Source organism: Carassius auratus, chromosome 42 (genome assembly GCF_003368295.1).
Source record: "Carassius auratus strain Wakin chromosome 42, ASM336829v1, whole genome shotgun sequence".
In the NCBI taxonomy this organism is placed as follows: Eukaryota; Metazoa; Chordata; class Actinopteri; order Cypriniformes; family Cyprinidae; genus Carassius; species Carassius auratus.
This window is the reverse complement of record NC_039284.1, coordinates 2,414,847-2,428,660: the sequence shown is the minus strand read 5'-3', so window position 1 is coordinate 2,428,660 and position 13,814 is coordinate 2,414,847. Positions and strand designations below refer to the sequence as shown.

Sequence of the window (13,814 nt, the reverse complement as noted above, 5' to 3'; positions counted from 1 at the left end):
CAAGAGAAGCAGAAGCAATGACGTCTCTATGTGGTATGTATTGAAACTGTATATATTTGCTTAGCGGTTTTGGAAAATGACTAAGTTCCACTTTATGTCGTCTTTTTTTTAAGCTGTACATGTGGAAAATGCAGTTTGATGACAACATCGCATGTTGTTTACTTGATGTGCTTACGCGCCGATAGCTAAGTTAACAAAACAGAGATATTTGAAGCAGTTTTACTCACCTCCTGCGGTTCCAACACACGATCGTGACCCTTTTTCATTAGGACTGCATTATCCTTAAGAAATAAACGATGTGCAAATCCGGCGTCAAACTGGGCCTTGTTTGTAAAACAAGCATCTTCGAAATGCAGGGAACAAACACTTGCACAACTCCGTTGATGCTCTGTAAAAATAAACTCCATCCACTGGTCCCTTAATGCTGTTTCTCTTTTGGTAATCGGTGCAGGGTTGTCTTGCCCTGGCAACCAAAAACACACTTCTTTTGTGACATTTGGCGACGCTCTCGCTCTGATCAGTGAAGTCTGTTGTGCTCTCAGTGCTCTGCTATACGGGAGCGCGCTCTTCCGGCAGACGTGCCTCAGGACCCATATAAGGAAATTCTGCTCCATCTAACGTCACACAGAGCCATACTCGAAAAAAACTTTCCCAAACTTGTGACAAACCGGAAGGAGTATTTTTGGAACAAAAATACTCCTTCAAAAGTACAACTTAATTTTTGAAACGTTGTCCATGTTTAGCATGGGAATCCAACTCTTTAACAGTGTAAAAAACTCAGTATGCATGAAATAGCATTCCACCCCCCCTTTAAGTCACGTCTGGTGTGAATGCACAGTTAAAGGTCCAATTTGTAAGATATTTGCAGTAAAATATCAAAAAACCACTAGGCTAGTGATATATATTTTGTCCAGCTGATTAATAACAATATCTCTAATGTTTTCAACTACTTGTAAATCATGAGAAACTTCCCCATTCTAAACAGTGACACGGGGCAGTGCAGTCGCCTGTGAATGAAATTAGTTAACCTTTGTTACCACCTTTACTGACGTAGAAAACACATGACAACAGCGTCGTGGACAAAAGTAGTGTCTAGCGTCCAGCAATCCACTAGCTTGTTTCAAGCAGTTCCTTATTTACTTCCTCTTGCACGTTTTTATGGATTGTTACACTTATTTACAGAACATAATTACGGTTTACCATCTGCCGCTGGTTCGTTGACAAGGACAGCTCCCGTAAACATAAGTGCACAGGCCAACCAAACGACCCAAGAAGAGTTTAGGACAAGAGGAGAGAAAGAGCCTGGATTAATATCGGTGTTGCATTTTCTAGATGGAGAGAGCTTCGCGACAAACTTTAAATGGGAAAGAGATGCCGATCTCACTTGTGTTTTACTCGTCAGGTGACTTGTTTTGATTAATATTTTTACAGAAAACATATGCTGCCTATTATAACGATCAACAATATTAGTATTATGGGACATACACGCCAAACGCGGGGCATCGTGTCTCTAGACCCGCACGAGGACGCGTCTTTGCATTGACTTTGTATGTAATCTACTCGCGCAAATCGTTGAACTCGCGTTAAATCCATGATTTATCTTTCCGTCAGCGGTTGGGTAGAAGACAACAAATCCCACCATTCCATGCTCTTTCTTAGCGTCATCAAACCACGCGCTTGTTATTGTTTTGGTAGTGCGTCCTCTAGTGGCAGGTCCTACAACCTGTCCTTTAAAGCAACTAAAGATCAGGACTGATTTTTTCCCCTGATAATGAATATGGGAGTTGAAAAGTAACAAATAAATCATGTCTTAAGTATGGCAATTCAGGTGACCATTCATAAATCATTTGAATATTTTAAGCTTATTGAAAAATAGTTCAATAAGATTTCATAAACACCAATATATGTAGGCTAATTAAAATATAAAAAAATCAAGTATGCAGTGTCGTATTAATGTTTATGACAATCATTAACTTATTTTATTGACAATCGATTTATGGAAAATGTCATCCCTAGTGTGTACAGCAGATCTGTGTGTGTGTGTGTGTGTGAGAATGGATTCTTTGTGAATGGAGGCGGCTCAGTGTCCCTCCCTCTCTCTCTCTCTCTCTCTCCCTCCCTCCCTCTCTCTCAGCAGCGGTGCTTCAGAAGAACTTCAGCACAAACACTGCTCTTAAACCCAAACACGGAGAACCATCCGCGCTGAATCCGTCGCAGTGCAGCGAGATCTTCCGTCAGGTCTCGTGTCTGGGACATTTTTATGAATGAGGCTTGTGATGATTGAGAAAACATGGCGCCGCGCGCTCCAGGCGCCTGTCACGCGCAAACATGCTCCCTAGATAGACAGCTCACTGGGGTTTGAGACACGGCCTGACACTGCGCTAATGGATCTCAGTAAATACCATCAGACACCTCTCATTTTGCGCATAAACTCACGGTTTAACCTAACCCCCTTACTAACGTTACACATCTACTCAAGAACTTAATTATCCTGATCATTACTGAGCATAACAAATAAGTATCTTCATTACACTAACTGACAAGCAGCCCTTTTACGTCATTCGCTCCCATAAACAAATATGACAGTTACAATTTTGTACTGGTCGAACAGACAAGATATATGATCAGAAATAGTGAGTTTGGATATTATATAACACATATATATCTCAGACACATTCTGTGCTGTGTTCTTCTGCGCGCGTGTGCGTGCGCGTGCACTTACTCGCTGTTTGGATTTGATTCTTCGCTCATTTTTTCTCACGGGGATCCAAATCCTGAAAATATGCTCGAGCTCGCACTCACGGCGGGGAAATAAAGCGCAGATATCTCCATGTTGTCGGTGAAAGCAGCATGAAAGGCCATCATCGAGGGAAGAGCCTCTCTGCAGGACTCAGAACGGGAAGGGAGTGTGGAAGCACTGGAAGCGACACTTCGACCCTGACCGAGAAATCACATCCAGAGGGGAAACCATCGAAGCCTTCCTCATCCTGATCCCACCAATCCCAGCGAAACCGAGTTTGGAAAATCCACACGAGCCGATCAGGCGACAACTTCCCTCGAAAGAAGTGCAGCGATGGGACGAAGAGCCCGCTGCTGTCCGCTCCTCGGGAACCAGAGTCTAAGATTGGGACAGAATCCGTGAGAGGAACGTGCCGAGCGATGGGAATTCTTCCTGGGAAGTTTGTGGGGTCTGCTTTACGCGAACTCCATTTCAGCGCAGACGGATCACATCGGAAAACTGGGCGGAAGAGCGGATGGCCTGAGCGCAAGAACACGGATCCCTCCGCCGCTCATTCCATCCAGCCGGACTTCATCCTTCCTCATCCGCCTCTGACGCGGCACTGCTCGAATCCCGCGGGGGCGCGCACGGTGGACCGTGGGGCGTGACATCATCCATTCACCGGACCGTCGTGCACGCTCATATTCGAAAAAAGCCACTTGACTTTTAATAGAGACCCCAAACATCCAGATCCACTGGTTTGATTTCAGATGATTTTCCAATGAGATGCACCCTTATAAAAACATTCATAAAGATCTCAGATCACGTGATGTAAAACAATGACCTACGTGATGTGTTTAACTGTTTCTTTGTCTGAATTTCATTTCTTTTCATTATGAGTCCAAGCCAAATGTGAATCAAATAAGCATCTGAGTTGTAAAATTGAAATGGTTAGTCATAGGGGTCTGTTATATAAGAGTTTCTCCAAATAGAAAGAGCTTAATTTTTCCCGGTTGTCATAGCGACAGTACTTTGAAAGCCCTCTACAATGCGAGATAATCCTCGAATATGCGACTAAATGATGCCTAACACTGGCCCTTGGCTAAAAACTCTCAGATGTGACTCTCCAGGGTGTGAGGTGGAGTTAAGCACAGATATATTTCACTCTGACTGACAGTGTTGGGAAGGTAACTTCAGTAATGTAATAAGTAGTGTTACTATTGCAGTTACTTTGGTAATGTAACTGATTGCATTTGATTGCTTGATTAATTTCTAAAGTCTGTTAATCATTTATAAACATTTAAAGCAAGCTGGGCAAAACTTACAGTAGGACTCTGATTCCTGTCTGACTTTCAGAATACTTCTGCACTTGAATTAAGATTATTCATCATTTAATATTAAAGCACAGACACCACAAAATCAGACTTTAGCAGCTTTTTTGACTTTGCGATCACTCTGAGGTTAAATACAGATTTAAAATCATAAGAAACTCTTTTTGCTTTGAAAAAAGTTAAACGGTTAATCTTAAAAAATGAAGCTAATGTACAAACCAAAATAGGAAAATAAAACCTATAAAATAAAAACTATTCTGTGTCCTAATCTCAGATTTTAAAGCAGTCAGTCAAATCTGCATGTGGATGAAAATATTCAGATGTAACCCCCTTTGTAATCTTCATAATTTTCATAAGTAACTAAATTAATTACACATTTTTCTCAGTAATGGTAACAGATTACAGTTAAATTTATTTTCTAATTAAATTATGTAATTCTGTTGCATGTAACATTGAGTTTCTCTCTCCGTCAAGTGATATGACTCTCAATGCACGGGAAGTAGTTTATGTATTTCCGGTGAAATCTCAGGCTGCTTTAAAGCTTCCGGTCTGTAGATGATTCACTTAAAAATAAAAATCAGCCCAGATACATCTGGAAAGCATCTGCTGTGTGCAAACATCTGACGTCGTTAAGATGTCAGTTTTACATGCATTCTCAATCATAAACATCATCTAAACCTGAATCGTGCATCTCTGAGATGTACGTGTACTATCAGGGAGTGGATACATGTATAAAGTAAACTTCAGGTTCAGCGTAGACAAACTAACTCACATTGTTATTAGATTTTGTGGTGTATATTTTCTGAAATTATGTCTCACATCCAATCCAGATTTGTGATTCCCAACCAATGGCCTTTTGGAGACTTACTGAACCTGCATCATAAAACATGGTTCATGTGACCAGAGAAGTGAAGCTGGAAATACTGATATTGCATTATTTGGGACAGAGAAAGAAAATACATGTTATTTATATTTATTTTTCTCTCTTGATGCATTATATGCATCTAAACTATTTTACATTTATTTTTGACAGTGTCTCTGCATCTCATTGATGAGTTCTTAATCTTCATGCATTTTTTTGCTCGATTCATTTGTTTTATTTGTAAAGACTGTAATATAAAATGTAATTTGAATATAATGTAAATGTAAATATACAGTATATACTGTTTCTTGTTCACCAATGTAATCTAAACATATAAGTTTAAATAACTTCGATACAGTGAAATGGTTATGTAAAATACTAAAACACTAAATAGTCAAGTCATCTTTATTTATATAGCGCTTTAAACAAAATAGATTGTGTCAAAGCAACTGAACAACATTCATTAGGAAAACAGTGTCCCAATAATGCAAAATGACAGTTAAAGGCAGTTTATCATTGAATTCAGTGATGTAATCTCTGTTCAGTTTAAATAGTGTCTGTGCATTTATTTGCAATCAAGTCAACGATATCGCTGTAGATGAAGTGACCCAAACTAAGCAAGCCAGAGGCGACAGCGGCAAGGAACCGAAACTCTCCGGGCCGCGAAGAAATATAGAGCTGAGTATCATCAGCATAACAGTGAAAGCTAACACCATGTTTTCCTGATGATATCTCCCAAGGGCAACATATAAGGTGTGAAGAGTAGCGGCCCTAGTACTGAGCCTTGAGGTACTCCATACTGCACTTGTGATTGATATGATACATCTTCATTCACTGCTACGAACTGATGGCGGTCATATAAGTACGATTTAAACCATGCTAATGCACTTCCACTGATGCCAACAAAGTGTTCAAGTCTATGCAAAAGAATGTTGTGGTCGGTAGTGTTGAACGCAGCATTAAGATCCAATAAAACTAACAGAGAGATACACCCACGATCAGATGATAAGAGCAGATCATTTGTAACTCTAAGGAGAGCAGTCTCAGTACTATGATACGGTCTAAATCCTGACTGGAAATCCTCACATATACCATTTTTCTCTAAGAAGGAATATAATCGTGAGGATACCACCTTTTATAGTATCTTGGACAGAAAGGGGAGATTTGAGATTGGTCTATAATTAACTAGTTCTTTGGGGTCAAGTTGTGGTTTTTTGATGAGAGTTTGAAGGTTTTGGGGACATGTCCTAATAACAATGAGGAATTAATAATAGTAAAAACTGTGTTAGTGTAATGGTCTTTTTTTTTACACTTCTGCCACTTGAAGGACTTATAGGTCTGGCAGCTCGCTGCTGACACCACAATAAAGCTTTCTTCTGAGAAAAAAAAACGGTATAGGGTAAATTGACCATTTAAAAAAAAGTTTTATTATCAAAGGTGTCATATCCACTTGTATGCCAGCTGGATTTTGGAGATGGTCGTCACTGCAGAACACAAGATCCAAAGGATGTGGTTGGTTCCAGACCTAACTACTCCCACTTTACATATACCTAAACCTACCCATCTCCACTCACTGATCCCTAAACCCACCCATCTCCACCCCCTAGATGTGGATCCAGCCACAAATTGGAGAAATTGCAGAAGGGGATGAGTTCCCACAGTGACTGCCCATCTGCTCTCATTAGCTGAGGTGCCCCTCTTGAACCCCCACCCCCCAATTAGCATTATTGGCCCCCCTGGGGCCCTCCCAACACCATTGGACTAGAGTACTGTCAATGTGAGAATGCCATTGGATCACAGCGTTGTCAATCATTACCTGATTTGCTGCCCATTGTTGCCTGTAAATTTGATACAGGTTTGTCTTGCAGTGCTGCTTCAAGTCGAACACACCTAATGTTCATCACCACTTCATCAAAGCACTTTCATTGCTTAAACCACTGGAATCTCAATTTGTCAACTGCTGACAGCGATGTGGAGTTTTTTTTAAAGACTTGACCACCGACCACGTCTCCGTTCATATGGTATGTAAGCACTCAATATTTTGGAATATATTGTCAATATTTATTCAAATTACTTTACTGTGACTGATTAAGTTATAATATGCAGCTAGTATGAGTAACAAAATGCTTTCCCTGTGTCCATATCTGACTTCAATAATAAGGCAAAAACTGATACTTCAAATCAACCTCTAAATGGTTGATTTAAATAGTCTTTAATAATCTAAATAGTGTATATATTCAAATACATAATCTAATACAAGTAAGTGATTATGTTTGAAAACAATGTTCCCAGCAACTAGGGAATATACGGTGATGTTTATATATTTAAATATAGGGCTATACAGCCGTGTAGTGGTTACACCATGTTGCGTAATTTTGAGGAAATATTCAGTAAATATTCAGTACCCAAAAATCCTCTTAAAATACAAAATGTTAAAGACAAAAATATGATTGAACTAATATACTTACATACATATACACATACATATACATTTCAATCATGACAACTCTCTGAAGATTTTAGCATGGTGATGGATATGACAATGTTAATGTATTTGGTCTTGGTGAAATAGATGTGCTACACTGCCAGACAAACACGCCTGAGCAACTGCCCTAGTGATTTTGGCCACTGCCTCTCAATATTACTGTGCACGGCCCTGATCATCTCTGTTTTGATTTCAGCAAATCAGTCTGAGTGAACGCACACAACGTAATAAATTATCGTGAACCCAGCAGCTTATCAATCCTTAGTGTGTTTTATATTGGTTTTAGAAGTAGAATTCATATTAGTATCTTTATTGATTTATCTGCCCCTCCCCCACCTATTTTTTTTTTTTTTACAGAAACACAGAATGACCATCAATATCATAAGCACCACTGCCAGTCCTAAATTCAGTTAAAATGACAAATATGCATTCATGGTTACCAAGAGCCTGTCCACATGGAGATGTGTTTAGCCGTCCAGATGGATCCGGCATTTAGGGAGCCTTGAAAACGCTATTTTTTTTTTTTTTAAACCGAGTCTCAGAGTGGATAAATCCGAAAATAACACGCTTGTGTTTCTGTGTGTTCAGCCAATCCGTATATTTTGGGAAGTGATGATGTCATCACCCCACTTCTCAACCCTAGTCAGACACCGCTGCGCCACGTAACAACAACAACAACAGCGGACTACATGCTTGTGTCCGTGCTGCTGTAGAAGCTTCTCAGCCTATTATCTTTACTAAAGCAAAATCTAAAATTACTAAAGAAAAATGTGTGTATACAGCGCGCAAGGATTACGTGCATGCTCCAAGTCTTCTTCTTGGTTTTAAGTGTAACTCTGGGAGAATTACAGCACCACATACAGGTCTGGCGTGTATACTGCGTCGTTTTTAGTCAGATTCAGTGGTTTTGAGTTTCACCGTGTCTACGGATTTTTTTAGAATGAAAAAAACAGAGGAACGGATAAGGATAGCTCTGGTTTCTTGTGGATGTGGCCCACGTTTTATTTCTAATTATTACAGTTCTACCATTGTTTGATAGAACGGTATCAAACAGTGTTGTTTAAGAAGCTTCCTTGTGTTTCTCTATTGTTCATATAGCAGCGCTTTTCATAAGACTAATCATCTTCACCGCAGGTTCTTTTCAACTTTATGATTCTTAAAGGGATCGTTCAGGCAAATGATGAGAGAAGGAACAGTTTTGGTTGAACAGTCCTTTTAAATCTCATGTGTATATACTGTATCAACAGTATTCTCAGACTGAATGGGTATTTCATGACTGAAACTCGACTGTTGTGCTTTTTTCAGAAGTATCTCCTACACTATGTGACCTTTAGTCACTCAACACTTCCTGAGTCATTTGTGATGTGTGAACGTTTCATTCTTGACGGCTTCTCACTTCAGTATTAATACTGTGTTCTCATTAGAGGCAGTGGTGCGGCCGGCTCACCAAGAGGAAGCAGACTCTTCTGAGACTGGTCAAATGGAAATCCCCAAACCCCAATCTGAGCTCCACATACGACACACATACTGCATGAAAACATCTGCTGCTGACCAGCTCAAAACTCTTTATTTCCTGAGATGCACTTGGCAAATTATACTTGAATGCTTCTATTGTCTGCGGGTCATTTTCAGTAAAAAGTAAAAAATAAAAATGCTATAATTACCATGACCAGTTTTGGTATTGAAACCAGACTTTGCAACATTACAAACAGTCAAACAGAAAAAGGCAGGAGCAAATGTTCTATTTATTATAATGTTGGCTTTATAAAAATAAACCAGTTCCTCATGTGGTCTTCACAGCTCAGATCTGAAGAAGTAGATATGTCTTTTCTGCATTTCAGATGTAATTTCTCCTCAAGCACACATGACGACAGAAAGCTGACTGACTGTTCAGAGTTTGCGATGAATGGATTGGTTGTGATGGTGGATCTGCAAACCGAGCACTTGAATGGTGGGGAAATTAAAATTAAGGTTCTTCTTGGTTTATGCAAGAAAGTGTAGACTTATTCACTTTATATGCTTTAGACATGTTAAACAATCATGTTTCACATCATTATTGTGTGCTTTAATAATATAATTGTGTACTTGTGTAATTACAAAAATGGTGAACTGAACCAGTTAATTGAAAAAAACTGTCCAAAAGAACCAATTTTTAGAAAAGAATCAGATGTTCCCTTTTTCCTGAGGCTCTGGATTACAGTAACAATGTTGAAAATATTTCTTGCACAGGCCGATTGTTTCGCTTCATAAGATCTCAATATATCATCAGGAGCCACAGAGATTTATTTTGTATGCCTTGATATGAATTTTTTTAAACTCTCAAAGTGCCCGTAGCCATTTACTCAGCGCATGCATGTTCTCCGTCAGCAGCATCACGCGCTTGCGTTGTAGCCCATAATGATGTAAAGATGGTAACTTGGGCAAGATTATTTGTTCATACTAGAAAATGTTCAACAGTATGCAACTTCAACTTAAAATCATTAGAATTTAAAGTAGATCAAATAATTTTGTTCTGTGTCCTATTTCTCAAAACATTTGATGGCACATTTAGACATAAGATTTCAATGAATTTAAAACATTTTATAGAATAACAGAGTAATACAGAAACTGTTATAACATGTGAGATATTATGAAAGAGCAAAAGCAGGGATTGAAATTATTAAACAGAGGTTACACAATGTGATTTTTCACTTTGTTTCATAATTCTGCAACATGTACTGTTATTTCTGGTTTATTACTGTAAAGCTGCTTTAAAAAGTACTAAAGAAATTATAGTCACAAAAATAAACCAAAGTACTATAAATGTTTTTATACTATTACTATACATTTTAAAAATGAGAATATTTAAGAGATGAACACACATGAAATGTAAGTCATTATTCACTAATAATCTTGCTGTCTTAAAACAAATGACCTTTAGAAACCTCACGTCAAATGAAATCAAATGTCATATGCTTTTGTGTCTCTTGATCAAACACCATTGACCTCAAAACTAATGTCATGCATCTGAATTTTCCTCTGTTCCTCACACAGAGCTGTTGAATGCGTTCTGAAGACTCGTAATGGACTGCATCTCTGAAGTGACACGAGGATGAATGAATGAGGACAGTCTGCCTGACTGATGTCATTCACAGTCGTGCTCAGGTGACTCCAGAAGAAGTGAGATGAGTCCGGCGACGCTCTGATTGGGTGTTTGATCTGATGATGAATGTGAAAGCAGCAGCGCTGTGTGGATTGAATGTGAACACGAGGAGGCCTGAGAAGCTCATGCAGATGTGAGTGGAGGCTGAAGCATGACGGCGAGGTGTAGTGGAGAAGAATGCCTCTGATTCAGGCCTTTCATGTCTGCAGGCCCATGCGTGTCCAATAGCGTGTGTGTGTGTGAAGGGGAAGCGGCTCAACATGTTGAATGGAGCTTTTGTTCTGGGCCGGCTGTGGCTTTTTTACATTCTGCAGTGCTGCAGATGGAAGTGAAGCGGCCCGCATGAGACGAGCATTGAAATGAGCTCCCTCCTCCTCCTCCTCCTCCCGCCGTGATCCGAGATTCACTCCTCCTCCGTCCTCATCAGTGAGTCACCAGAGCCGCATGACACGTCCAGGCCTCGCTCCGCTCCACACACTTCATCTTTATCAGATGTGTTCTTCCTCAAGAGGACTAGTCACCTACCATATATCCCCTACAGATGCCCTGTGAAGACCTCGTCTTAATTTCTGACAACTTTGTTGACTTGACTGCACAGACACTACTGGAAGAGAGCTGAGCTGAGCTGAACATCACTGAACTGACATTAGCTGATAAACTGTTTTCTACTCTCCTCTTGCATTATCAGCACACACTTTTCCTGTTTGACACTGTAAAGCTGCTTCAACACACTCTATATTGTATAAAGCACTATAGAAATAAAGACTTGACTTGATTTTACTCATTTTAGTCAGTCATAATAAATAAAATCCAATTTCAGATTCTGACAGTTTGTATGTTTATATGAATCCTGAATGCTGCATTCCAATATTAATTTAAATGTGCATTACATTTATTCTGAGTCGCCATGTTCAGAACCAGAGATTCTACCGCGGTAATGACACTACTCTGAATATTGTGCAATGCTAAATCATACCTCGAGAGAAAGCTGACATCTATCTCAGAGCATTTTTAACAAATACAGTATTTAGTAAACATTCAGTATATAACAGTTCTTAAGACATGAGATGGAAATAAACATGCACACGTTTATAATGTAAACATACATATCATCACACAATATGTGTGCAAAGGAGTCTAAATAAATCTAAATTGGACTCTGACTCAATGACTTTGACTTAATATTTGAGATGTGTGATGAGATGGGCATGCTGGTTAGTTCAGTTATCCAATCACATCATCTGCTGAAGTCACGTGAGTTTTTGAATATGCTTCAAGGAATGTATTCGGTAGGACATTGTTGTTTATTTGTCTTATCAAATGGAAAAATGATCTCACTCAATTGAATGCAAAAGCTTTTTATATGCATTTTAATAATTTATGCACACCTTGGCATTTCCATCCAGCTTTTCAGTTTAATGCAATACACAGAAATTGGTGGATGGAAACAGCTATTTACATGCAATTGTTTTTTTTAAATTATATTTTAAAAAACATAAGCACATGCGCAGTGTTTCAGTCAGTGCATTCAGAACCAGAGAAAACCACGGGGGTAATGTCACCAGAGTGTAAGTGAGCAATTTATTGCCTTGATAACACATGTAAAAGGAAATCTGATGTATGTCAGAAGAGCCTTTTTCCTTCCACTGACCACTTCATCATATCCATTATCAAACCTGCAGCTTCATAAGAAGCAGAACACATGTAAACAAACTCATCACGAACGCTCAGTTCAGTATCCAATGCTGACGTCTGAAAGGTAATGTTGAATCTGATTGTGAAGATAAGTCATATTCAGTTGTTATCATGCTTCATTTGTTCTTATTGATCGGATTACTTCAGATCTTCAGCAACACTTCCAGTACAATCAATATTTATACAGATCTAGTCACCTGACGCTCTCAGAGGGTCCTACCTGTCGATTGTAGTCATCGATAAGGGAGTGATCCAATATGTCCCGGGCAGGAACCCAACTCCTTTCCTCCGGACCGTAGCCTTCCCAGTCCACCAAGTACGGGAATCTGCAGATTAATAGCAGAACGAGTGAGGGGCTTTATTTTGGAAACATAGAAAACAGGAAGAATTCTCCGGTATGCCAGAGGAAGTTTAAGGCAGACCGTCACCGGACTAAGGATCTTGGTGACTGTAAATGGGCCAATAAATTTGGGAGCTAATACAAATGGAGTGGAGAGGAATATCAGTAGATGAAAGCCACACCTTTTGACCAATTAATTAGACGGGAGGCTTCGACCGGTGGCGATCAGCCTGGGCCTTGGTGCGTAACCCCATCTGGAGAAGAGTCACCCTGGCTGTTCTCCAAATGTTTCTGCACCTCCGGACGAATTCGTGAGCAGAGGGGACCGCGACTTCGGCTTCCAAACTGGGAAAAATAGGTGGCTGGTACCCTAATCTACACTCAAACGGAGATAGACCCGTGGACGACACTGGTAATGAGTTATGCGCATACTCAACCCAAGAGATCTGCTGGCTCCAAGGCTGAAGGAGCCCCGCTGGGGGTCGGGTGGAACTCTTATAAGTAGCACAGACCAAGCAAGCCAATACAAATTGGCGAGTGTCATGAGCCATAGATTGCCACCAGAACCGTTGCTTAATAAGAGAAATGGTATGACTTACTCCTGGAACCGTAACCTCTCTGGCACGAATAATCTACACGGTGGACATCCGGGCGGAGCCACTACCCCTTGTAAGGCCATGCGGACCTTCGATTCCATCTCCCAAGTTAGCATTGAAACCACACACCTCAGTGGAACGATGGACTCGGGAGATACTGGGCGTTCAGATTGGTCAAAAATATGGGATAAGGGTTCTGGTTTGATAGCCTTGGAGGAGTGGCATCATTGGTTGGAGGGTTCGGGGGTACCGTTTATTGTTTGGACCGACCACAAGAATCTTGAATATATCAGATCTGCCAAACGACTTAACTCTAGCCAGGCTCGGTGGGCACTTTTTTCGGTCGATTTGATTTTTCCATTTCTTACCATCCTGATCCTAAGAACAACTTGACTGCCAACAACTCTCTATTACCAATGTCGTAATTGTTTTCGACGTTGACAAACGATGAGAAAAATAGGCGCACGGATGAACCTTGCCATCCGCAGAGGAGCGCTGAGAGAGAACTGCACTTACCCCCACCTCTGACACATCGACCTCCACCACAAACTGACGAGACGAATCAGGGGCGACAAGAATGGGGCTGAAACAAAGCAGTCCTTAAGTTTAGTGAATGCAGCCTCAGCTGCAATAGACCACCTGAA

The 13,814-nt window shown here is 40.2% G+C and overlaps 1 protein-coding gene across 1 annotated transcript in view; it reads right to left on the bottom strand.

Moving 5' to 3' along the window:
- The window catches only part of spred1 (sprouty related EVH1 domain containing 1), a 32,678-nt gene extending 28,517 nt beyond the window's left edge, over positions 1-4,161 (bottom strand). The window contains exon 1 of the mRNA XM_026229299.1: positions 2,723-4,161. Coding sequence (XP_026085084.1) covers positions 2,723-2,751 — 29 coding nt within the window. The 5' untranslated portion in view covers positions 2,752-4,161. The remainder of the gene's footprint in view (positions 1-2,722) is intronic.
- Between the last annotated feature and the right edge of the window lie 9,653 nt (positions 4,162-13,814).